Here is a 26,091-nt window from a genome sequence, read left to right on the forward strand (position 1 = left end):
AATTTTTTTTGTTTTTCACAGACATGACATAGGAACAGGTTAACCTAAATAGCCATCTTTTTATACCTGTACCTTTCCTTTAATATTGTTCCCATAGGTGTAAAGAGATTAAGCCCTTTGTAAGCACCAACTCTCTGGTCAGGACTCTGTCCCTGGCCCCATGTGATAGTGCCTGGACCTGACGATTGGCTGCTAAAGTGTTAGAGGAGAGAGTCACATGTTCTCCATACTTAGAAGTACTGGGTATTTCTATTTATTCCAAGCACAGAATGGAGATGCAAAGAGTGAAGGTAAGGTGTGGGGACATGTACTGTAAGTAAATTGTCAGTGTGACCTTGTATCTTTTAAACCTAGAAGCTCTCAACTTCACTTTGAATCAGAGCTGCTGAACAACCCTCTGTCAGCATTAGAAGCAAAAAGTGCACACAGATCCCACAGTGCAATGCTGTACTGCTCTCTGAAAAGCAATACACCGCTGATGACTTTTAAGAGGCTGCTGCTGGTGTAAACACAGAGTATATCTTCACAGTCCTGTGTTAGTAGTTCATTAAAATGTGAGGCATGAGGCGAGGCATGGCCTCTGTAGTGGGAGACCTGACACTTCCTGTGAAGAAACTGCATATCCCTCAATTCCTGGGTCTCTCAGTCTTGTGTTTGTGCAGGTGAGAGCTAGACAATAAAGGCTCATGCACACTGGGCTTAAAAAAAAAGCCGCTCTATAGAAGTGCATCTAGGGGTATAATAGGTTGACCCCATGAATAACATGTTTTGCATTGTGTGCAATGTAATGGACGTGAAATGTCTTTTGTTCTCTGGAATGTTAATCCCGTTTCTGTTAAAATAATTTAATAAAAGCTGCGTTTACAGGCGTTTGGCACACAGTAGGGCCGTAAATGTGGTCTCAGCAGTGCATGCCCGGCTCATACTACATTACCGCTGACAGGCTGGGAGATGCATTTATAACATAAGGGACCACTAGGGTCTCTGTTATAAAAACCCTGCCTGTCAGCACATTTTTCTTTCAGAAGAGAATTTATTACCGCCTTAATCTTTTAAAATCTCCCTACCCACCAGCATATATAAGGCAAAAAGCTATGGATAAAAGCAGGGGCGTATCTACCACAGGGCAAACAAGATGTTTGCCTGGGGGGGCATTTTTCAGGGGGGCAGCGCCCCCCCCCCCCCCCCCCAGAGTGAGCCTGCATATGTTACCATAGGAAGTGGCTTCCTATGGTGACACAGAGAAGAGCAAAAGCCAAGAGCACCAGCTAGGGACCCCAGAAAAGGAGGTTCAGGGCTGTTCTGTGCAATACAATTGCACAGAGCAGGTAAATATACCATCTTTTGTATTTTAGGAAAAAGAATTTAACCTTACACCCGCTTTAAGTGATGTTAAGTTTCTTATAGCAAAAGGGACAGATTTCTGATATAGCTATTTTTGCTTGATTGTTTGAAGACCACATGTCTGAGTTAAGGCCCATACACACGATACAAAAATCGGAAGTAAAATTTTGTCCGAGGAACGATCTGCTGATTTTCGGATCGTTCGTGTGGTGCTTTGGAAAGCCGATTTAGGTTTTTCGTCAGACAAAAGCTGGATCTACAGACTATAACATTTTTGTCGTACATGAACTCAACGTCCAATTTTCGTTTATCTAATACGGTTTTCGTACGAAAAAAATCGGAAGAGCAAGACTACGCATGTGACCGAAACGAAAGAACACATTCAAAACTAGTCAACACATTGGGGGTTATTTACGAAAGGCAAATCCACTTTGCACTGCAAGTGCATTTGAAAGTGCACTTGGAAGTGCAGTCGCTCTAAATCTAAAGGGTAGATCTTAAATGAGTGGAAGGTCTGCTGATTTTATCATCCAATCATGTGCAAGCTAAAATGCTGTTTTTTATTTTCCTTGCATGTCCCCCTCTGATCTACAGCGACTCTACTTCCAAGTGCACTTTCAGTGCACTTGCAGTGCAAAGTGGATTTTCCTTTAGTAAATAACCCCCAATTATATCACTTCTGAAGTTGTATTCTGTCGTACGAGAATTTTCGTACGGTGAGTAACCTCTTCACTTTCGACATGAGACTAACATGCAACAAAAAACGGATGAACGGTCGTCCGAAAATCTGATCATGTGTACGAGGCTTTAGTCAGATTTAAAGTGGACCTGAACTCAAAAGTAAAGATTTGATATCTTATAAGGAACATAAATGATAATTGTGCCAAAGCAATTCTTTGAAAAATCTCCCCATTTCTCTTAAGCATAGCAGGATTGATTGCAATAATTTTTTTTTTTTCATTTTTGGTCCACCCTGAGCAGTCTGCTAAGGAAAGATGGAAGCTTTCTGGAGTGTCCATAAGTATGGACTATGGTTCTATTAGAGAGTCGGCAAAACAGCTGTGTGTACTCTGAAGTTGAGATGGTAACTTTATTCACACCAGTGGCTATTATTCTTTCCATGAATTAGAAATTGGCATTATATACCAGAAGCAAGCAGCATATGGTGCAAAGTAAGGTGAAGTAATACCCCACATTTCATGTCTTGGGTGGGTTCTGGTGTAATGTTCAATGACTATTGGGCAAAATGGGAAATTGCAAATTTCCTTTTAATAATTGTTAGTTTTGTTGAAGTTCTTTGCAAATTAAAAAATATATTTACAAAACTTTAAAAATAATACATTGATCTACCATCTGGTGCCCTGCACTTGAAGTCATGGGATGATATTAAAATGAGAGAGCAGCAAGGAATGTCCAGAAATTTTGTGTAGCAAATAATGGATCTATATATACAGTATAATAGGCAATCTGCTACTGTGTGAGCAGATTCAGAGAATAGTAAATTTAAACTTCAAGCTAGCTTCATGTAAAAAAAACTACTAATGGCATTCACAAATATAAGGGGCGGTCTGAAAGTTTAATTATTTTTGTCTTAGTATCTAGTTTCACTCACATTTCTCATTTTAATAACTTCAGCCACAACTTGTTTTTATTCCCTTTGGTTGTCATAGAGACAAGAAAATGGAGGCGATTTGTGTCCACGGCTTACTTTTTGAAAATAACAGAAACAAACATGCACATCATACATGTTTTGAACAGAAAATCATTTTATACACAGCCAAAAGTTTTTTCCTTTTCATTGGATCAAGCTCCTACACTCCAGAAAGACACAAATGATTATTTTTCTTTCAGCTAAGATATTTTTTTGAGAAAAACAAACCAAGGGATGGAATTCCTTCACCATTTCCCTTTAAAAAACTGCATTTTCAGAAATTGGGGATACTTCATTGCCACGCAAAATATACAGTATGTAGCACTATTCCCCAAGGAGCCTTTGGATTTATGGGTCCTTCTGTCCTCCCCCAGCGATGAACTGCCCTTAACTGACCCACAACTCACCAACATACACACGATTGAAAGCAATCAATAGGCTCTGCAGGAACAAAAGATATGTTAAGGCAGTAAATGACATAACACTAGTTCATGTACAATTTTTCTATCACAAAAGGCCAAAGGTCTTCTATATGAGACCTATCTATAAACAAGAGAAAAGGCCCTATCTAGGCCACTGGTCAGTAGGATCTCAAATACAGGCTGTCAGCATTGGGGCCTTGGAACTCCTATTGGAGTGCTCAATCTGGGGGACAGCAAAGTTTAGTAAACTCTGGTGGCCTAGAAGCCTCTGATCACGTTATGGTTCAAGTCTGTCCTTCAAAGGCTAGACAAGAGGTCACAGGCTCCCCTCTCACGCTAACATCAGCTGGATTTTCTGACCATCTCCACCAGGATTGTCTAACCATTTCCACCTGGAGTCTCTCTCTCAAGGCCCAGGAGCTCTGTATCACTGTATACCTAACCTTCTCCCATGGTTTTCTGCTCAGCACAGTACAATAGCCTTGTGGCTGTCCTTGTCGCTCCTCAGCCTGTTCAGCTGCCCAACATACAGTCGTGCAGGCTCTTCTGCAACCAGACATATTTCTGGTGTGTCTTTCCCACGCTTTCAACAACTCTCAGCCCTGTCCCCCATGCTTAAACCTATTTCCAGCCTTGTTCCCAGGCTCCCTTTAGCTCTGTCCATGTGATGGGTTGTGGTACAGTCCAGCTACAGCGGTGGCCTATCCAAATCATCCCTCATCATTACTAGGGACAGGATTAGTCCCTGGTTGTAGGTGCAGCCAATCAATGTCCTCTTCTGCTTCTCCCTCTGCACTTGAATGGTCTTTAGCAGGTAGGGAGCAACGATCTGTGGCCAGGAAAAATGTCCTGCTGGACACCTTGAAGGGCTGGCACTCATCACATCAAATGTACACCAGATGTGTTCCCATTCGCATTCAGAAGAGGAAGAAGGTAATGTGAGCTGTAGTTAAAATTGTCATCAAAAATTCAAAGATGGGTATTCCATTTATCCTCACTTGGTGGTAGAAAAAGAGGAGGGGTATCAAAAGTCATGAGCTCAAAAACAGACAATGGTCAGTAGCATGTTCCACCTGTAAAAACTGTAGAAGATCATGTTCTACTTGAGGTGGTAATGTTGTGATTAACCTGGATTTGGGAAAAGATTACCATAAAATGTTGATATATCTGTCATATAATAAGACTTTTGTTCCTCATTTAGTATGCAATGGGTAAGTGAAACCCCTTTAATTATTGTGGGGTGTCCCAGTGATTGCAACAATCAGTCAAGCTAGCTAGAGGCTGGACACCTGTGTGCGGTGACCATACGGGGGAGTTTTGGGCTAGCTGTGGGTGTTTGCAAAGTGTAACTTTTTTGCTTGTGTCTGGCTGTTTTTTACCTGTATGATGGCGCATGACGATGCGCCATTTCGCCTTGGTTAACCATGGCCCACGTGCAATCACAAGGGCGCTGCTGGGCTCAGCAGTTTGGCGGCCATGGCGCACGCCGCTTCGCAGCACATGCGCCGTAGCCTTTATCTGGGCGCACGAAGATTCACATCATACATGAATACAGCCACGCCAGTTCGCCGGGACCATGCACCTGCGTGCACACGCGCAGAACTTTCCGGCACACAGCCAGATTATTTAAGCTGCTGTATATGCCAAGCATGTGGTGCTTCCAGAAGGCAGCTGTGGGACACAGAGCAGGCTCTGAACCAGGCATTTGCAGTGGTTTATTTCTCCTTACCCGGGTTATGTGAGTCACCAGGTGTTGCTTGACAGACTAAAGGTGCTTAGCAGGATTGTTGCATAGGGGCTTGGTGAGCCCTATTAAAGGGTCTCCCTTCTGAGGTGTTTTAATACTACACCCAGGTACTCTTTTTTTTATGTGGCTAGTAAATGTCTTCAAAAAAGAGGAGCAGGACTAACACTACAGGGAAGGACACACCTATGTTGTCAGTAGTTCCTGATGAACCTAGAGGACTAGAGGCTTCCAGACAATTTGAGCCGCTGCGCCTATCTGGTATTGTGCCTACAGTCAACACTGCTGCTTCACCCTTTATCACCAAGGATGAACTGTCCTCAGCCCTAGCCGGGTTAGAGCACAGGATTGCTGGCATGATTGTCTCCATCCAGGGTGGCAAGAAGCGTGACAGATCCCCCTCCCTGGAGTCTACTAGTCTGGAGCAGGAATGGATTGAGGATGGGGAAGAGCTAAAAGCTCAGGATTTTGTGGATGGCCTGGCGGATGAGTCTGGTTCCAAACAATCTGGACAAGAAGATATCCAGTTGGTGTCTGCCTCTCAATCACAGAGGCTTTTGATCTGGACTCCTACCGAAATGGTTCGTTCTGCCTCTAAGTTGCCTCTTGCAGAGGTTACGGAGCCCCCCTGGTCCTCTTTGGGATCCCTGAGGCCTCTTCAGGCCACACAGGCTTTTCCCTTACACCCTCTGTTTTTAACAGGCGGTGTATGCTGATTGGGAACATCCTGACAGGATTTTTGTTCCTCCTAAGAGGTTTTCACTTTTATATCCCATGGATGAAAAGTTTAAGAAGTGGAGCATGCCAGCCATAGATGCAGCAGTCGCTTCCTTAAACAAGAACTTTACTTGTCCGGTAGATAATGCACAGGGCTTGAAAGACCCTGTTGACAAGAAATTGGAGTCATTATTAAAAGCTTCCTTTTCCTTGGCCAGTTCAGCTATTCAGCAAGCTGTTGCAGCAATTGGTATCTGCCAGTCCGTAAAGGATCAGACGGCCTGACAGGCCTAACCGGGAGGATGATCTGCCTGAAAATAAGACAGATATTCCTCGAGCGCTGTGTATTGCTGTTGACGCCTTTAAAGGATTCAATACAGCAGGTTTCTCGTTTGGCTCTCTTGTCTGTACATATGCACAGACATTTGTGGCTTAAGAACTGGTCAGTCGAGCTTCCTTGTAAGAAGTTATTGGCAGGTTTCCCCTTTCATGGGAAACATTTATTTGGTGATCATTTGGACAAATATATCCAAAAGATTTCTGGAGGGAAGAGTTCTCTACTTCCTGTGAAGAAAAGCACCAGGCGTCCCTCGTTTAAAACCTCAGGGACGGCTTCCTAAAATGTCTCAGCGCCAAGGCAGTTCCGTCGCCAACAGGGCGCTAGGGCCAGGGGCAGAAAAAGCCCTGGGTCCAAAATTCTTCTAAACCCAGCACCATACCCTCCTTTTGAGGGGATGCCCTCACTCCATCAGGTAGGGGGGAAGGCTGCTGCACTTTGCGGACATTTGCAGAACAATAATTCAGGATGAGTGGGTCACCTTAACTATATCCCGCGGTTACAAGCTGGAGTTACGGGGCATTCCCCCTCAGAGGTTTTTAAGATCCAGCGTTCCCTGGGATCCTCCAAAAAGAGACTTATCCCTTTTAGGCACTACATCATTTAGTGCATCAAGGAGTGATTGTAAAGGTTCCTGTATCCGAAAAAGGCACGGGGTTTTACTCAAACCTGTTTACGGTTCAAAAACCAAACTTGGACACAAGGCCCATTTTGGAACAGAAGATCCTTGAATCCATATCTACTGATCCAATCCTTTTGGACGGAGTCTGTCCGCTCAGTAGTAGCCTCACTCCAGACAGGAGACTTTCTAGCCTCCATCGATATAAAGGATGTGTATTTACATGTACCTATCTTTCAGCCTCATCAGAGGTTCCTACGATTTGCAGTAGAGGAACGTCTATTTCAGTTTGTGGCTGTACCCTTCGAGGTTTCTACAGCTCCCTGGGTGTTCACAAAGGTCCTAGCACCAGTACTGGGTCTTTTGAGGGCCCAAGGGATCTTGGTGCTCGGGTATCTGGATGACCTCCTGCTCAGAGATCACTCACCACAGGCTCTAGAACAGAGCATAACATGCACAGTGCTGTATTTGGAAAGCTTAGGCTGGATCATAAATACCAAAAAGTCAACCTTGAGACCAGCTCAAAGTCTAAAGTATATAGGTCTGATCCTAGATACGGTCCAAGCAAGAGTATTCTTGCCACCCGCAAGGATCTGTGCCCTGAAGGATCAGGTGCGTCAGGTAAGGGGCACCAGACGACCCTCCATTCGGCTCTGTATGAGTCTTCTAGGGAGGATAGTATCCTCCTTCGAGGCGGTGCCCTATGCCCAGTTCCATTCCAGACCTCTAAACAAGACATCTTGTTGGCTTGGAACAGGAGAGGACAAGCCCTGTATTATCCAATGTTCTTATCTCCTTGGGCACGCTTAAGCCTAAACTGGTGGTTGCAGAATCCGAACCTGCGAAAGGACAGATCCTTTCTCCTGGTAACTTGGAGAGTACTGACTACAGATGCCAGTCTCTCAGGCTGGGGAGCGACCCTAGAAGAGCTCACAGCTCAGGGGAAATGGTCAAGGACAGAATAGATCCTACCTATCAACGTCCTGGAATTACGGGCAGCACGACTGGCCTTACGGCCCTGGATGGTGGAGCTTCAGGACTACCCTATCAGGGTTCAGTCCGACAATGCCACTGCAGTGGCCTATATAAACCACCAAAGCGGTACCAGGAGTCATTCAGCTCTGAAGGAGGTGAACCACATACTAGCCTGGGCAAAGGGACATTTGCTGATTCTATCGGCAGTCCATATCCCGGGAGTAGACAACTGGAAGGCAGATTATCTCCGCCACCAGCAAATCTGCCCGGAGGAATGGTCCCTACACCCAGGGGTGTTCCAGGACACAGGCATGCTGCATTGGGGGGGGGGGGGGAACAGAGGCTGCATTTGGGGGGGGGGAACAGAGGCTGCATTTGGGGGGGAGGGACAGAGGCTGCATTTGAGGGGGGACAGAGGCTGCATTTGATGTGACACAGGCTGCATGTAAGGAGGGACTCTGCTGGGGGCACCTGATGTAAGGACGGACTGCTGGGGACGCCTGATGGCATCTGGTTGTAGGCGACGTGGCAGGTGACACACTCGGGGCTCCCACTGATTCGGCATTATGGTGAGTTGAATGATTTAATTTTATATTACAATGTAATAATAGAAATAATGTGCTTCAATCATCCTGACATCATAACAACCATGGTCCTGGGATGATTGAAGTGCTAACACCAGGTGTTTGGAGTATCTTTATCTGCTGATTGTTAAACTTTCTAGAATACACATATTTCTATTGTTGTGTAGGATCTGGGCCTGTTGTCCCTCTCTCCCTCTTCCTCCATCCCTCGTTCATCTCAGACGCTAACCACACCACCTTAGAGCCACGCCCACTATTTGGCTGAAAGCACGCCCATTTTCACCAAGTGGGAGGGGTCAAAAAGGAAGGGTGGGGTCTGGCGCCCCCCCCCCCACCCTAAAACTTCGCCAGCCACCACTGATCAAGTGGATGTTTGATCAGCCGAGGATTCGGCTTTCGGCCGCAGTGTGCTGCAGGCTGCTGTATAAGATCTGATGGCTATTGTTTGGCAGGGTGTCTCCCTCCCCTCAAGGCTATTGCTCTGGGAAGTCCCAGCAGGTAATGACTATTAGCCTAACTCTGTGTCCCATGATGTATGAAAAAGAAAATAGGATTTTTTTCTTCATACTTACATGTAAAATCCTTTTCTTTGAGTACATCATGGGACACAGAGGTCCCTCCCCTCTTTTTGAGGATTCAGTGCTTGCTACAAAACTGAAGTACTTCCTGTATGGGAGGGGTTATATAGGGGATCACTTCCTGTCTAAAGACCTTTGGTCTACCAGTGTCCATTCACCTGGAAATGAAGTATAACTCAGCAGGTAATTAATATTAGCCTAACTCTGTGTCCCATGATGTACTCAAAGAAAAGGATTTTACAGGTAAGTATGACGAATAAATCCTATCTTTTGGGTATGCTGACCTCGTACTAAGCAAAATTAAATTAGGAAAGAAGGGGTCATTCCAGGAAATACGAGTTACTGTATCCAAACTCAAATGAAAATGTAATATAGTGCAGCTTACCAGTACTCAGATGAAGTGGCTACATTCGTTTTTCTTTTTTTTTTTTTTTTTTTTTTATTAGGCACTAATTCACTGCATCTATAGAGGAGCAAAGCAGTCACCCTTAGAAAGCAGCATTGTAGAGGGTAGTGTTAAATGGATTAATAGATTTAAATGGATTTAAGTGCCGAAAATCAAAGTAGTTGTAAAGCCTAAACATTTTTTATCTTAATGCATTCCCTGCATTAAGGTAAAAAATGTTTCAGTATGTGTACCCCCCCCCCCCCCCCCCCCCGCTGTTCTACATACTTGAGCCCAATCTTGATCCAGTGCTTTGCCCAAGAGCAGCGGCTTTCTCCTCATCTCCCTGCTCTCACGGGCTTTTCTGAAAGCAGTGGGAGCTGCTGGCTCCCAATGTAGTCAGTCAAATCCTGTGATGAGGGAGCAGGGGACTGGGCTGAGCCTGTGTCTGTTCTATAGATGCAGACTTAGAGGCTCAGGATTGAGCCAGCAGGTGTGCCACAGTAGGAAGTGGCTTCCTATGGTGGCACACTGAGAAGAGGAGCTGGGGTGGGGGGGCTGGCAGGGACCCGGGAAGCTTTACAAATGCTTTAAATTCCAGTTAACCTTTTTTAGGCAGTTAAAGCTAAGCTTGTAAGCACCCCTGTCCTATCTTTTTTTTTTTTTTTTTCAGCCTTCTAACTGACAATTTTGCTGAACAGCTAGGTCTGTTAGGGTTGTACATGGCCATAAACGGGGCAGTACAGTGTCCAGAGCCTCTGTAAAATCTTTCTCAGGACCTGCAGCTGCTGTGTACGGCTGGCCATAGACAGCAATTGGAAGATGTGGCAGTCGTGGTTATGCTCTGAGGGTTGTGCAAAGCACTCAAACGGACATATGCCCTAAATGCAGACAGTGTGTGTTCAGGGCATACGTGTGCTTTACCCAACCCCTCGTGCATAAAAAAAGTACAGCCAAATCTTCTAATTGGTGTTTATAGACGGCTGTATGCAGCTACTGCAGGTCCTGGGAATCCCTTATAGCTGTGTGCATGAGCCCTTAAAGTAAGTTTTTTTAAAACAGACTTATGCCCCATACACACAAGTAGAAATTCCGCCAGCAAAAGTCCGATCAGAGCTTTTGGTCCGAAAATGCGACCGTGTATATGCTCCATCGGACTTTTGCTGGCAGAATTCCAGCCAGCAAAAGATTGGGAGCATGTTCTCAATTTTTCGGTCGGAAAAAGTTCCGTTCTGAAATTCCGATCGTCTGTACCAATTCCGACGCGCAAAATTCCTACGCATGCTCGGAAACAATTCGACGCGGAAGCATTGAACTTCATTTTTACGACTCGTCGTAGTGTTGTACGTCACCGCGTTCTTGACGGTCGAAAGTTCAGCGAACTTTTGTGTGACCGTGTGTATGCAAGCCAAGCTTGAGCAGAATTCCATTCAAGATGTTTCCGACGCAAATTCCGCTGGTGTGTACGCGGCATTACTGTTTAGTTTTAAAACACTTTATATTTATTAATTATATTATGTTACAGAGGAACTCAGAAAATAAGACTGCTGTGTTAATGCAAGTGACAACCTGCATCATACAGTATATGTAATTTTTTATTTTGCCCATATTTTCATTTTAATTTTAGGCCTTGTTTATGCAAACGTCTAAACAGAAAACTATGCATGCATTCTTGGCGTTTACCAAACTCTTCCCTTAGTGTAAGTTATACTTTTTGAGTTAAATGCCTATTTCCATACTAACTCCAAGGTTATGAAGCTTTTAACCTCTACTTTATACTGTAGATATGAATGGTTCATTAGCATATAGGCCTGAAATGGTTCATTAGCAAACAGGCCAAAAACATTTATAGCTGAAAATGTTTTAAATAAAATCTTTTTTGTATTCATTACATACCTTATGTTGTATACCAGGGATCTCCAAACTTTCTAAAAAAAAAAGGGGCAAGTTAACTGTCCTTCATGTTTTAGGAGGGCCGGATTGTGGCCAGTAAGAGTAGAAATTGCCAGTCAGTGGAAATAAACAAGTGGGAGTAAACAGTGCCCCATCATTGGTTTTAGTCAGAGGAATAGTGCCTCAATGTTAGTATGAGTGGGCAGAATAGTACCCCATCATTGGTGGCAGTTGGAGGAAAGGTCTCCCAAGGGCCGGATAAAGGCAAGCAAAGGGCCGCATCTGGCTCTCAGGCCACAGTTTGGAGACCGCTGTTGTATACAGTGACATCATCACTGGGTCTCTGTACTTCTCAGTGCAATGTAGCCCAATCATGGCTGATTAGGGGGGCCAGCAGGGTGCTGTATATAACTTCTTAAAAACATCACAGCCCCTTTGCACAGTGAGGTGGCTTCTGCGAGAAGTTGTACAAATATTGCAATGCCTTGATGGGTGGATGTCAGTCTGGAGGAGTGGCTGTTCCCAGGTAGACTGTATCTGATAGCACCCTAGGTAATGCCCATGCATTGCTCCCAACTGTCCCTGATTTCGAGGGATTGTCCCTCATTTGTCCCTCATTTTGTTCCGATCTATGTACTTGTATATAAAATGCATTATTTATCTTTTAAAAAGTGTTTCCCAGTGCTAAACCTTCCATCCACTTTCTAAATGCTACATTTGTAAATTTCAAAAGCCAATATAAAGGAGCAGTAGTGGTAAACAAAAAAGCACTTGTGTGTTTAACATTTTTTTTTTCTATAACCCTCCTTTAAGTGGGAGTGACAGGGGGTGTGTCCTATGTCTACATAGTTTTGCTAATAGGTGTCCCTCGTTTCCATCTCAAAAAGTTGGGAGGTATGCCTATGCGATGCTGATCCTTTGAGTGAAAGAACTGAAATCCAATGAAGAAAATGGTTGAGTGGGACAGTCAGGCTGGAGAGGAAAGGGCTAGAATGATGAAGATAAAATAATCTCATACTATTGTTACATAGTTACATAGTAGGTGAGGTTGAAAAAAGACACAAGTCCATCAAGTCCAACCTATGTGTGTGATTATGTGTCAGTATTACATTATATATCCCTGTATGTTGCAGTCATTCAGGTGCTTATCTAATAGTTTCTTGAAGCTATCGATGCTCCCCGCTGAGACCACTGCCTGTGGAAGGGAATTCCACATCCTTGCTGCTCTTACAGTAAAGAACCCTCTACGTAGTTTAAGGTTAAACCTCTTTTCTTCTAATTTTAATGAGTGGCCGCGCGTCTTGTTAAACTCTCTTCTGCGAAAAAGTTTTTAATTTCTATTGTAGGGTCACCAGTACGGTATTTGTATATCGAAATCATATCCCCTCTCAAGCGTCTCTTCTCCAGAGAGAATAAGTTCAGTGCTCGCAACCTTTCCTCATAACTAAGATCCTCCAGACCCTTTATTAGCTTTGTTGCCCTTCTTTGTACTCGCTCCATTTCCAGTACGTCCCTCCTGAGGGCTGGTGCCCAGAACTGGACAGCATACTCCAGGTGCGGCCGGACCAGAGCCTTGTAGAGTGGGAGAATTATCGTTTTATCTCTGGAGTTGATCCCCCTTTTAATGCATGCCAATATTCTGTTTGCTTTGTTAGCAGCAGCTTGGCATTGCATGCTGTTGCTGAGCCTATCATCTACTAGGACCCCCAGGTCCTTTTTCCATCCTAGATTCCCCCAGAGGTTCTCCCCCCAGTGTATAGATTGCATTCATATTTTTGCCACCCAAATGCATTATTTTACATTTTTCTACATTGAACCTCATTTGCCATGTAGTTGCCCACCCCATTAATTTGTTCAGATCTTTTTGCAAGGTTTCCACATCCTGCGGAGAAGTTATTGCCCTGCTTAGCTTAGTATCGTCTGCAAATACAGAGATTGAACTGTTTATCCCATCCTCCAGGTCGTTTATGAACAAATTAAATAGGATTGGTCCCAGCACAGAACCCTGGGGAACCCCACTACCCACCCCTGACCATTTCGAGTACTCCCCATTTATCACCACCCTCTGAACTCGCCCTTGTAGCCAGTTTTCAATCCATGTACTCACCCTATGGTCCATGCCAACAGACCTTTTTTTGTCCAGTAAACGTTTATGGGGAACTGTGTCAAATGCTTTTGCAAAATCCAGATACACCACGTCTACGGGCCTTCCTTTATCTAGATGGCAACTCACCTCCTCATAGAAGGTTAGTAGATTGGTTTGGCAAGAACGTTTCTTCATGAATCCATGCTGATTACTGCTAATGATACCGTTCTTATTACTAAAATCTTGTATATAGTCCCTTATCATCCCCTCCAAGAGTTTACATACTATTGATATTAGGCTAACAGGTCTGTAATTCCCAGGGATGTATTTTGGGCCCTTTTTAAATATTGGTGCTACATTGGCTTTTCTCCAATCAGCTGGTACCATTCCAGTCAGTAGACTGTCTGTAAAAATTAGGAACAACGGTCTGGCAATCACTTGACTGAGTTCCTTAAGTACCCTCGGATGCAAGCTATCTGGTCCCGGTGATTTATTAATGTTAAGTTTCTCAAGTCTAATTTTAATTCTGTCCTCTGTTAACCATGGAGGTGCTTCCTGTGTTGTGTCATGAGGATAAACACTGCAGTTTTGGTTACTGAAGCCCCCCGATTCACTCGTGTATTGCATTTTTTGAAGGCCTTCTCCTTTGCTTTTATATGCATTTTTACATTGGAGCTAAGCCATCCAGAGCTTTTGTTCGCTCTTTTAAATTTATTACCCAATGGGATACATTGGCTAATGCCCTTATTTAATATGCTCTTAAAGCAAACCCATCTCTCCTCCGTATTCTTTGTTCCTAATATTTTATCCCAATTGTACAAAAGTCTTTAGCCTCTTCCAGTCTGAGGACCTCTAAGGCCAAAGATACCTGACATCCTTCAATATGAGTGGGTTGTGAGGCATAGTAGGCGCAAAGATGGTGAAAGTCATTGGGCACCAGACACTTCTTGGATGTAAAAGAGGTTTTTTTTCTTTTAACAGTCATTTTTGTAGTTTTGGGGGAAACGGGGTTAGGGCCAGGACACCCTTAAGTAGTTGTAGATTCAATTGGCAGACTCTGAGACTTTAATAGGAGGACAGCCGTGCAGAGAAAGGCCCCAGCAAGGCGCCACATCTGCAAATGCAGAAATGCTGTCTCCTATGGCAACAGTCTTTAACTGTTCCTAACTCAAACATAACATTTCCTTCAGCTTCACTACAACTGCCTCTTGTAGTTCAACACTGAGCTCCCGGTCTCTCACTAGACCCTCTGATTCACTGACTCTGAATCCCTTGAGCTCCTCCAAACTTTGCAGTGGTATCTCCCTCAAGCGTCACTCACGCTTCCCTGCTGGGTCCCCAGCTTGGCACTCCAGATACTTCTCAAGCTTCACCCCTGCTGACTGGCTCGGTCCCTGACTTGACACACAACGCTGCTCTACATGCCTCACCTCTGCTGGTTGGGTCCCTGACTTGATCACCTCCTGAAGTTTCCGGATTCTCCACCGTGCCCGTTTTGTGAGAATACTGCTCCGGTACTTGCTTCAGCTGCTGACTGGCTCGGTCCCTGACTTCACACACAACGCTGCTCTGCATGCCTCACCTCTGCTGGTTGGGTCCCTGACTTGATCACCTCCTGAAGTTTCCGGATTCTCCACCGTGCCCGTTTTGTGAGAATATTGCTCCGGTACTTGCTTCAGCTACTCACTGTGGTCCCTGGTAAAGGTGGCTGGTCCCTTAGTGGCGACAGCTTCCCTTCTACCTCCGACCACTGACAGGTTCTCCAGCCGGCAGAACCGTCACTTTTGGTTGGACTGCAACCCCCTGTCCCAACCCTGAGCTGCCCTCTTATTTCTGGATAGGCCCTCACACAGCCCGGCAGACAGATGCCCCCGGATAGGCCCAATCTCCAGGCCAAGCAGCCCGGGGAGTATGACACGCATCCACCCAGACAGCCGTCCAGGTGGCACAGAACACAGATCACCTGACTGACTCCACCCAAATATATTCGCTCTCCCAGCAGGCCAATGGATTTAAGAAAAATCATGCCCATTGGCTGAGATGCCCCTTATACCCATAACCTGACTTCGGGTTGCCCTTCTCATATCTAGTACCACCAAGTACCCAGCCACCTAGTGGTAGAAGAGAAAAGTGCAACAAGGCCAAACTTGGTGAGAAATCAATGGATCTCTATCAATCAACCAGTATGACTACTCCTGGCAAGTAAATTTGTGAGGAGCTCCCTAAATAAGCTACAGGGTGCTACACTGTAAATACATTATTTGCATTTGTTAACCTCTTAACGCCCGTAGGACACACATGGATGTCCTCAGGGTTCAGTGGTTATCCTGTACCTACAGGCATCCTCCCAGTATCTATCTTTTCAGCCTGCGATTCTCTTTCAGGCAGAAGTGATCTGAGTAGCCAATTAGCCACTTGATCACTTCTGCAGGTGGTGAAAGGAGGTCCCATTCCCCTCCCACTGCGGCCGCCACCTTTCCCGGGCTCTACCGTACGATTGCGGAGCCCGGGAGCGATGCGGCTAGTGGTTATTGCTGCCCCGAACAGAGAGAGAGGAACTGACATAATTTCTCTCTCTCTCTCTCTCTCTCTCTCTCTCTCTCTCTCTCTCTCTCTCTCTCTCTCTCTCTCTCTAACCCCAGAAACCGGGAGCGTCGAGTATTTTGTCACTTCCAGTTCCGCCACTTTGTGTACCTGGCCACCAGCGGCCAGGAAAGCACCCGATCAGACTCATCTGTGTGTGATTGGCTGCATGGGAGGCTAGAGGAGAGATTTGGGGTCAGATCTCTCCATAAAGAGGACCTGTCACGACGGTCCATGCTGTCACAAGGGATGTTGTTCATTTCTGTGAATATAAAGTTAATCCCAAAAAGAAAGTAATAAAAAAATATATATTTTGTATAAAACAATAATAAAAAAATTTAAAGTGCCCCGTCCTACCGTGCTTAAGCGCAAATGCAATGCATACGTTTCTCCCACATGAGAGAAAGAGTAAAGAGTTCAGGGGTCAGGAGTAACTAACATACAAAACAACATATAGAGTTCAGCAGTCAGGAGAAACCCCCTTATGCCAGGGTCCCCAGAGTCCCCACCCTTACGTCAGGGTCCCCAGAGTTCCCCTCCCCCCCTTACATCAGGATCCCCAGAGTTCCCCTCCCCCCCCCTTACGTCAGGGTCCCCAGATTTCCCCTCCCCCCTTGCGTCAGGGTCCCCAGAGTTCCCCTCCCCCCCTTACGTCAGGATCCCCAGAGTTCCCCTCCCCCCCTTACGTCAGGATCCCCAGAGTTCTCCTCCCCCCCCTTACGTCAGGGTCCCCAGAGTTCCCCTTCCCCCCTTACGTCAGGATCCCCAGAGTTCCCCTCCCCCCTTACGTCAGGGTCCCCAGAGTTCCCCTCCCCCCTTACGTCAGGGTCCCCAGAGTTCCCCTCCCCCCTTACGTCAGGGTCCCCAAAGTTCCCCTCCCATACCCTCCCATATCAGATTTCCCAGCATTCCCAGAGCCCCCCCTTACATCAGAGTCCCTTTCACACCAGTTTGCAGGGTTCCCCCTTACAGTACAAGTAGGAGCCCGGCAGACCCTGATTTACACTGATAAACACTGTGGACCGTGATGTAAGAGGGAATGCTGTGGACTATGGTGTAAAGGGGTACTATAATGTAAAGTCCTCTCCATCTCCACCCCCCCCCCCCCCCCCCTTGACATCAGAGTTTGCAGCGTTCCTCCTTACATCAGAGTCTACAGAGTTTCCCCTTGCACAAAGGACTCAAGGCACTCTCATGTAAGGGGGGATTCTGGGAGCTCTGAGTTAAGGGAAGACCCAGTGACTGTAGACTCCCTTACATCAGAGTTCCCCTTTACACCACAGAGTGAATGCACTAAGGGAAGGAGGGACGCTGATGTAAGAGGAGAGTAAAGACACTGATATAAGGGAAACCTTTATATCAGTGTCCCACTTTACCTTAGGTCCTCACTCTCCTTTACATCAGTGTCCCCGCAAAGGGTGACTGACTGCCCCATACTCTGGGCTGCCATTGCATTCCTGTGCAATTCATATGCGACTCAATGCTGTGTGATTTGAGCCCATTCATTTTGAGACCTGGTTCACACTAGAACGTGGTTCTTCCCATGATTTGTGCGTGTTTCGTGCACCGCATTCAAAACGCACTGTCCTTGTGATCTGCTGCAGGTGTCAGTGCAATATTAATCACACCCTCAATGCAGGTTGCATTGGATCACACAGTACAAAACTACCATGTGATCCTGTTGCAGTGCGTTACCAAAAGAATTGCATGCACTGCTTTGGTGCTATGCAGTGGGATCTAAGCCCATTCAATGGCACCCCAAATGCCCATTTTAAAATGAGTGGGCTCAAATTGCACTGCAGTGAATTACTTGCGATTTTGATTCATAGGGGTCAATTCATTAAGCTTTACCAAATGCGTATTATAAAAGGGTATTATGTTACTCATTTCCATAAATTATTGGATGCGGTAAATTAAGTCCAATTTAAGCCCTCCTCTCCTGAACCATAACAGGCCACATGCCGTCAACATGGGGGGTGGGGGCTTTGGAGCAGGGCAAGAGCTCTGCCCCCTCACCCCGAAGCACCTTGTCCCCATGTTGATGGGGACAAAAGCCTCATCACCACAACCATGGCCGGTGATTGTGGGTGTCTGTGGGCAGGGGGCTAATCGGAATCTGGAACCCCCCCCCTGGTATTTACCTCTTAGTGAAATTACCCCATAATGTGGCGATTCATAATTATTTTTTATTATTATTATACAGGATTTATATAGCGCCAACAGTTTGCACAGCGATTTACAACATGAGAGCAGACAGTACAGTTACAATACAGTTCAATACAGGAGGAATCAGAGGGCCCTGCTCGTTAGAGCGTACAATCTAGAAGTGATACAAAAGGTAATAACTGTGGGGGATGAACTGATGGAGAAAAAAGGAAAATGCAGTTGTTAGGTATGGGTAGGATAGGCTTCTCTGAAGAGAAGGGTTTTCAGGGATTGTCTAAAAGCTAACAGAGTAGATGATAATCAGACAGGTTGGGGCAAGGAGTTACATTGGATTTGAGAGGCTCTGGAAAAGTCCTGGAGGCAAGCAAAAGAGGAGGTGACGAGGGAGCTAGAGAGCAGAAGGTTTTGAGAGGAACGAAGAGAAGCCTTAGGTTGGTATTTTGAGACTAGGCTAGTGAGGTAGCTGGGGCTAAATTGTGGATGGCTTTGTAAGATGATGTTAGATATTTTGAATTTAATTTTTGTGGTAAGCGCGAGCCAGTGGAGGGATTGACAGATAGAAGTAGCAGGCACAGAACGATGGGTAAGGTGGATGAGACTGGCAGTAGCATTCATGATGGATTGAAGGGTGGAGATAGCCAATGTAGAGGTAAGCCAATGAGTAGGGAGTTGCAGTAGTCGAGGCGAGAGATGACCAGGGAGTGAATTAGGAGCTTTGTTGTGTGGTTATAAATGGGCCTATTTTGGAGATGTTGTGGAGGTGGACGTGGCAAGATTTGGACAGTGATAGGCCATGGGGCTTAAATGAGAGTTCAGAGTTCAGGACTACACCTAAAACCTTGGCATGTGGGGATGGGCTGATAGTTGTGCCATCGATTTTGACAGAGAGATCAGGGGAAGGTGCATGTGATGGAGGAAAAATGTTAAGTTTGGTTTTGGATAGACTGAGTTTGAGGAAGTGGTGCAACATCCAGACTGATATATCTGTTAGTAAATTAGTGATACATGAGGAGGCTGAGGGGTAGAGAAAAAGATTTGGGTGTTGTCAGCGTAGAGATGGTATTTAAAGCCATGGGAGGCTATCAGCTGACCCAGAGAGGAGGTGTAGATTGGATATAGGAGAGGCCCAAGAACAAAACCTTGGGGGACCCCAACAGAGAAAGGAAGAGAAGATGAGGAAGTAGAGTTGTAAGTAACGCTAAAGGTGCGGTTGGATAAGTAGGAAGAGAACCAGCGAAGAGCATAGTCATGGAGACCAACGGCGTGGAGTATTTGAAGGAGGAGGGGGTGGTCAACCGTATCAAAGGCAGCAGAAAGGTCCAGGAGTAGAAGTGCAGAACAGTGTCCATAGGTTTTGGCCATTAGTAGATCGTTTGTTAGTTTTAGGAGAGCAGTTTCTGTGGAGTGATGAGGACGAAATCCAGACTGAAGGGGATCAAGAAGGCTATTCTTGGCAAGGTGGTTGCTCAGTCGGTTGTAAACCAGACATTCAAGGAGTTTGGATAAAAAGGGGAGCAAGGAGATGGGGCGTAGGTTAAGATTTGCAGGGTCCAGTTAAGGCTTTTTAAGTATGGGGCTGACTAGTGCATGTTTCAGAGAGTTGGGGAGGATGCTATAAGAGAGGGAGAGATTGAAGATGTGGGTTAGAGAGTGTAGAATAGAGTCAGAGGGTGAACAAAGCATTTGAGAGGGAACAGGATCAATAGAGCAGGTGGTTAGATGGACATTGGCAAGTAATTTAGCAACCTCATCTATAGTGGTGGGGTTGAATGAGGGAAGTAATGATTGTACCTGTGGGCATGAATTGTAAAGCGTGAAAGGTATCTGAACAGCGGGGATTTCCTTACAAATTGTATCAATCTTATATTTGCAGTGATTGGCCATCTCCTGGGCAGTGAGGAAGTTAGTGGGTGGAGGCAATGGAGGAGGAAGTAGAGAGTTGAGAGTTGAAGGTAGAGAAGAGTTGACGGGGACAAGATGATAGGTTATTAAAGAGGAAGTGAACCTCAATGGGTTTTACTTCCTCTTTTGCTCCCCAAAAGGCCTGCAAATTAAAAGCATAATGGGCTAGTATGCATAGCCTATTATGTGACACTTACCTGCAAATGAAGCCTGCGCTGCCTCCTGTGCAGGCTGCGTCCATCTCTGACCCTCTAGGGCCGCGGACTTCACGCAACTCCGGCCAGTCACAGAGCTGGTGTTCTGCCGAGAAAGTTCCCCTCAGCGGATAAGGACCCCCCTCTACGGCGCAGCGCTTTCGCAGTAGGAACAACAAGAAGCCGCTTAAAAGAGCGGAAGCTGAACACCTGAGTCAGCTGTACACGGCGCCTGTGTGCGAAGACTATTTTAATAAAAAAGAGTTTGTAACACTCCCCTCGCGGGCTCGCCGCGCTTCGGGCTCGGCATATTATTATTCTAACTCTATGTCCACTTGGATGGTGGGGCTTTAACGTGGACATAGGGTAGAATGTAGTGCGCAGGCGCCGTGTACAGCTGACTCATGTGTTCAGCTTTTGCTCTTTTCGGCGACTCCCTTGTTGTTCCTACTGCGCAAGCGCTGCGCCTGCGCAGTAGAGGGGGGTCCTTATCCGCTGGGGGGAACTTTCTCGGCAAGACACCAGCTCTGTGACTGGCCGGAGTTGCGTGATGTCACTCCCACGCATGCGCGCGGGAGCTGTCAGTGACGGCACACGCTGGGGGAAGAAACGACACGGTGGTCCATTTCTGCACAGCGCATTCGCCGATGACGACATTGGCGCACTACAAGTGAAATATCTCCTAAACGGAGCACGTTTAGGGAGTATTTCCATTACCTATAGGTAAGCCTTATTCTAGGCATACCTATAGGTAAAAGACAAACAAAAGGGTTTACAACCACTTTAACGAGAGTGATGATAAAATAGGTCTGCTTGGCAGTGAGGAGGCAGGAATTTTATTTTTGGAGGGCAGATTTACACTGGTTGAAATCTTTCTGAGACTTATGCCTTGTACACACGTTTCGACTTTCCACCAACAAAACCGTGGAATTTTGTCCAAAGGACGTTGGCTCAAACTTGTCTTGCATACACACGGTCACAAAATTGTTGGCCAACAATTTACGAACGTAGTGGCATACTACGTGGTTTTTCAGCTTTTTAGCGCCACCCTTTGGGCTCCTTCTGCTAATTTCGTGTTAGTAGAAAATTGTTTAGTGTTGATTTGCGCTTTTCTTTTTGCGTTTTTCATTCAGCGCTTTTCAGTTTGTTTCTGAATGGCCGTTCGTCAACCAGACATGTTGCGGAATCGAAGGAGATAACGTGTTATTTATTATTGGCTTTGGAGTTATTGCTTTGACATTATTTTTTTGGTTGAATAATGATTTGATTTAGTATATTTTCTATATTTTTGGATGCATAGAATGCACTTTTTGGTTAAGTTCTATTGGCAGATAACATGTCTAATTGTATTTGTTTTATTTTTTTAATACACAATAAAAAAAGGGAGAGAATAATACTTGGCTTGTGTTTTACTTCAAATGACAGTTTGGGAGTAGGCAGTTACATTTAAAAAAATACAATGTAAAATTGACAAGGGACACCAACATAGTTGTATCTTTGATTTTAAAAACTACAGGATAATGGTGTTGTGGTAACTTGCTCAAATAAAAAAAATAAAAAGCATAATAATATTATTCTTGATATCACTAGAAAAAAAAGCCTTTCTTTGCAATAACTCCATCAGTATCACCAGCAAAGCAGCTTAATTATTATCTCATTAAAGAAGAGAATTGTGGCTGCATTTGGAGATTTCATAATTTGCCACGTCACGAATGCTAATATTCCATTATGAACGATAGTTTACCAGACTGACCGCTTCTGGCTCGTCCTTGCTTCCGATCATGCGTGTTTGTACTTTGGACTTTTGTCCGACGAACTTGTGTACACACGATTGGACAATCCGACAATAGACATTTGCCCGCGGAAAATTTGAAAACCTGCTAGCCAACATTTTGTTGGCGGAAAGTCCAACAATTGTCCGAAGGAGCATACACAAGGTCGGATTTACCGACAACAGCCTGTCATAGAACATTTCCCATCGGAAAGTCCAATCGTGTGTACGGGGCTTGAGGCTACTTTCACACTGAGGTGCTTTTCAGGCATTTTATCGCTAAAAATGGTGCCTGTAACGAGCCTCTCAAGCCACCCCAGTGTGAAAGCCCGAGTGCTTTCACACTGGGGCGGTGCGCTTGCAGGACCGAAAAATAAAGTCCTGCAAGCAGCATCTTTGGGGTGGTGCCAGAGTGGTGTATACACCGCTCCTAAACCGCCCCTGCCATTGAAATCAATGGGCAGCCCTGCTGAAGCACCTGCAGAGCGCAGCGGCACTTTAAACCCTTTAGTCGGCCGCTAGCGGGGGTTAAAAGCACTCCGCTAGCGGCCGAAAAGTGTCGCTAACACTAGCTGCGCTTTACCACTACTGCCCCCACCACCCCAGTGTGAAAGTAGCCTATGTCTTACGCCACAGGCGCTCAAGAGCAGGGCTATGTTTTTTCAGACTTCTAGTGTCATCTGTTTGCCAAGGTTGAAGGGGATGGGGCCTGATTCTGTGTGTAGTGAGAGGGGCCAGTGTGTTCAGGGAGGCTAAAAGTGTTGTAGACAGAAGTGGCTAGGTCGGTGCAGGACAGGGGTGCGATTTTGTCATAGAGGTGGTCTGTAGCAGAGTCAGTAGATTTATAGTGTAAAGCGGGCTGAATGGGCTCAAATTGCATCGCACCAAAGTAGTTTTGGAAAAGTACTGCAACTGGATTGCATGGTAGTTTTGCACCATGGGATCCAGCTCAGGCAAAAGGGCTGTGTTTGTGACCTGCATTTGAGGTGCCATTAATTATTGCACTGACATTCGCTGCAAATCACAGGGGCAGTATGCTTTGAAAGAATGTGGGGTGGGAAACGCGTAGGGATCATGTGTTTCCTGCACTGCATTCTGGTGAGACCCAGGGCTGACCCTGTTTTGAAAACGTGGCCACATGGAACTGCACGGTAACCCAAAAACATGCCGTATAACAATTAATGGCCCCCGTCCCATTTACTAATAAGCAGCACATTTTGTCTGGGCATGTGCGATTTTTGTGACCTGCACAAGTGTGACCCTAACCTACCGGGGTCAGAGACAGCAATAAAAACCTGACAGGTGTTCTAATCCCTCTCTATCAAAATCTAAAAAAAGAGTTTTTCATTTAGTTCTGTTTATAAATAAAGCGGTGTCTGCGAGTAGTGCTCAGAATAGGAGTGTTAAATAAAGTTTTGTCCTGTATAAATAGGAGCATTAAATAAAGTTTTGTCCTGTATAAATAGGAGTGTTAAATGTGTGGAAGTGTGAAGTCAGCAATGTATAAATAAACTCCTAGTACAGCTCCTGGTGTGTTGTGACTGATGTGGGCATGCCTGTGCCACCCAACACTATTCAGTAGCAGTCTGCAATACGGCCAAGTGTGGGAAAAAAAAAAAAGATGGAGAAGATCATGACGCGCGCGCTGTAATCAGCATCCCCGCGGGAGCGCGCACCGTCTACAGGAGATGCCAACAGTCTGGTGGGGGAGTTGTGCGCAGGCGCGGGGAAGTCTCGCGTCACCAGTAATTGGTGGCGACGCGAGACTTGCCGGCGCATGCGCGGTCCCGTATGGTGAGTCCCCGAGAGGTGCCGGTACTGAGTACCGTTGAGGACCGGCAGGGATAAAGCGCCGTGTGTATGTAGTGCTCGGTGCACCTATGCTCTTGTGGCTGGGCATCGATGTGAACGGTGGGTGCCGGGAGCTGTGCTCTCACTGACTATTGGGGGGGAGTCTGAAGTTTGCATTTGACACTTTTTTTTTTTTTTCCTTGCAAGATGGCAATGCACTGTGCTGGTGTAGTGGGTGCCATGTTCCGGTGCTCGGGGGTCAGCCCCCAGGGGTGCCCAGGGCAATCTGTCACATTGACTGTGACCTGCACTGACTGGCAGGCTAGGCCATGCTTAAAGGGCTAGTACCCCTAATTAGAGGTCTGCAGGTATACCCTACACCGCAGTCTCCGCACGCCTCCGCCCACTGTGATTCGCTGCCCATTGGTTACCGAAGTGCGATGCAGCGAATGGCAGAGATGGGCGGTGTACTCAGTTCATGGGATGGCTCAGAAAATGTCAGTTAGTGTCCTGCACTGCACAACTGTCTGTTCCTGTTTTATTCTGGCAGTTGGTGATCTCTCAGGATTCCGAATGATCAGTTTAGAATCTTGTTGAAGTTCTAGGAAGGTTCTCTTCACCGATCTGTCATCTTGTGTTTCTTCAGCACGTTAATGTTTGATGTATTTTGTTATTAGCATTGAATGTATGGTAAATGTTACTGGAGGATTCCGTTACCATGGTTGCCCTGGTGTCACCGGACATGGCTGCCTTGGGTGGACGTTTATCAAACAAACTCAGCTCAATTCACGAAGCTCTCACACAAGAACAAGGATGTTTATTTTCACCATTTAACTGTCATTTGTAAATTGTATTGGACAGAAAAAGACATTTTATTTATTTATTTTTTAGTGCTCATTCGCACCATACGTGCATGAAAATGTATGGGAAAACCGCGCAGATTTCACTTGCAGAGACATCGTCAGTTTTCATGTACGTCAGTTATGTGTCCTGTTCACACCAATGTTCGTTTTTTTTCACGTGCAGAAAACTGCATACATGTTGCAGATTCCTGCGCAGAAAAAAAGCTGCACGGTGTGGCGTGAACAGGGCACATAGAGAACCATTGTCTTTTATGGTGCCCTTGCAGAAAAACTGACATCTCTGCACCATGGTGTGAATGAGTCCTTAAATAAGTATGACCTCCTGGTGCGTCAGCATTGTGAATCAAGTTTTAGGGTGCTTCCACGCAGTACAGATGTGTGAACAGAGTTCTTGCACAAGGGATCATTCACACTAGAAAGTGGTGCAGGAAACCTGCTTTCCATGTGCGTTTCCAGCACCGTGTTCAAAATGCACTACATGTGTGATCTGCCGCAGGTGTCAATATAATTCTAATGGCATTCAAAACACAGATCACAAATGCAGTGCGTTTGCCTGCACCACATGACGTGGTTCCGTAGTATTATGCCAGCCGGTGTAGTGCAGGCACTGTTTTTGGTGCCATTCAGTCGCATAGAAATTACAGAGGAATGCGGACCTTGTTCCTCTTTGATTCAGGTGCGAGTCGGTCTTTAAAGCCATAGTAAACTGCATCAAAAAAAAAAAAATTTAAAGCGTAGTTCCACTCAAAAGTGTAACTTTCACTTATCTGTCTCCTCCCCCTCCTCCAGTGCCACATTTGGCACCTTTTAGGGGGGAGGGGGGATTGGGTACCTGTTCTTGACAGGTACCCATTCCCCACTTCTGGAGACGGCGCCGTCCCTCAGAGGTTAGGCCCTCCTTCTCCTTCCTCCGCCGCCGGGCCAATTAGAAAGAGCAGTGCGCTTCATGCATGCGCAGTAGGGAACCAGCTGTGAAGATGAAAGGCTTCACTGCCGGTTTCCCTTACCAGGAATGGCAGCGGCAGCACCCGACAGCCAATCCCAAAATTGGCTGGGGTGCTGAAATCGCAGGAACCCTGGACAGGTAAGTGTCCTAATATTAAAAGTCAACGGCTATAGTATTTGTAGCTGCTGACTTTAAATTTCTCACTTTTGGTGGGCGGGACACCTCTTTAAGTCATAATGCATACTAGCACATTATGACAGATTTATCTGAAAACGAAGCCCTCCAGCGGCAGGCTGTCACTGCTGAAAGCACTTCCCTCTTCACCTGGTCTTCTTTTCAGGTTCACAGGCCGCGGTTATCTGATTGGCTAGCTAGCAAAGATGTTGCTCCCGCGCATGTGTGTGGCAGTCTCTGTTTACGGCACGGCTGCATCTAAATAAATATCTCCTAAAGGATGCGCCGTTTAGGAGATATTTACTGCACCTATAGGTAAGTCTCATAGGCTTACCTATAGGTAAAAATCATACATGGGAGTTTACT

The 26,091-nt window shown here is 45.8% G+C and overlaps 1 protein-coding gene across 6 annotated transcripts in view; it reads left to right on the plus strand.

The window, feature by feature from the left end:
• Positions 1-26,091, plus strand: part of TLK1 (tousled like kinase 1) — a 507,456-nt gene that overhangs the window by 376,727 nt on the left and 104,638 nt on the right. The window contains exon 1 of one of the 6 annotated variants that reach the window (XM_073633924.1): positions 23,686-23,862. The exons of 4 other annotated variants lie outside the window; for them this stretch is intronic. In XM_073633924.1, the coding sequence (XP_073490025.1) occupies positions 23,832-23,862 (31 nt within the window). In that variant the 5' untranslated portion in view covers positions 23,686-23,831. Of the gene's footprint in view, positions 1-23,685; positions 23,863-26,091 lie in introns of those variants that run through there. One more of the 6 variants, XM_073633918.1, reaches the window with a different exon arrangement.

Source organism: Aquarana catesbeiana, linkage group LG06, assembly GCF_042186555.1.
Source record: "Aquarana catesbeiana isolate 2022-GZ linkage group LG06, ASM4218655v1, whole genome shotgun sequence".
NCBI lineage: Eukaryota > Metazoa > Chordata > Amphibia > Anura > Ranidae > Aquarana > Aquarana catesbeiana.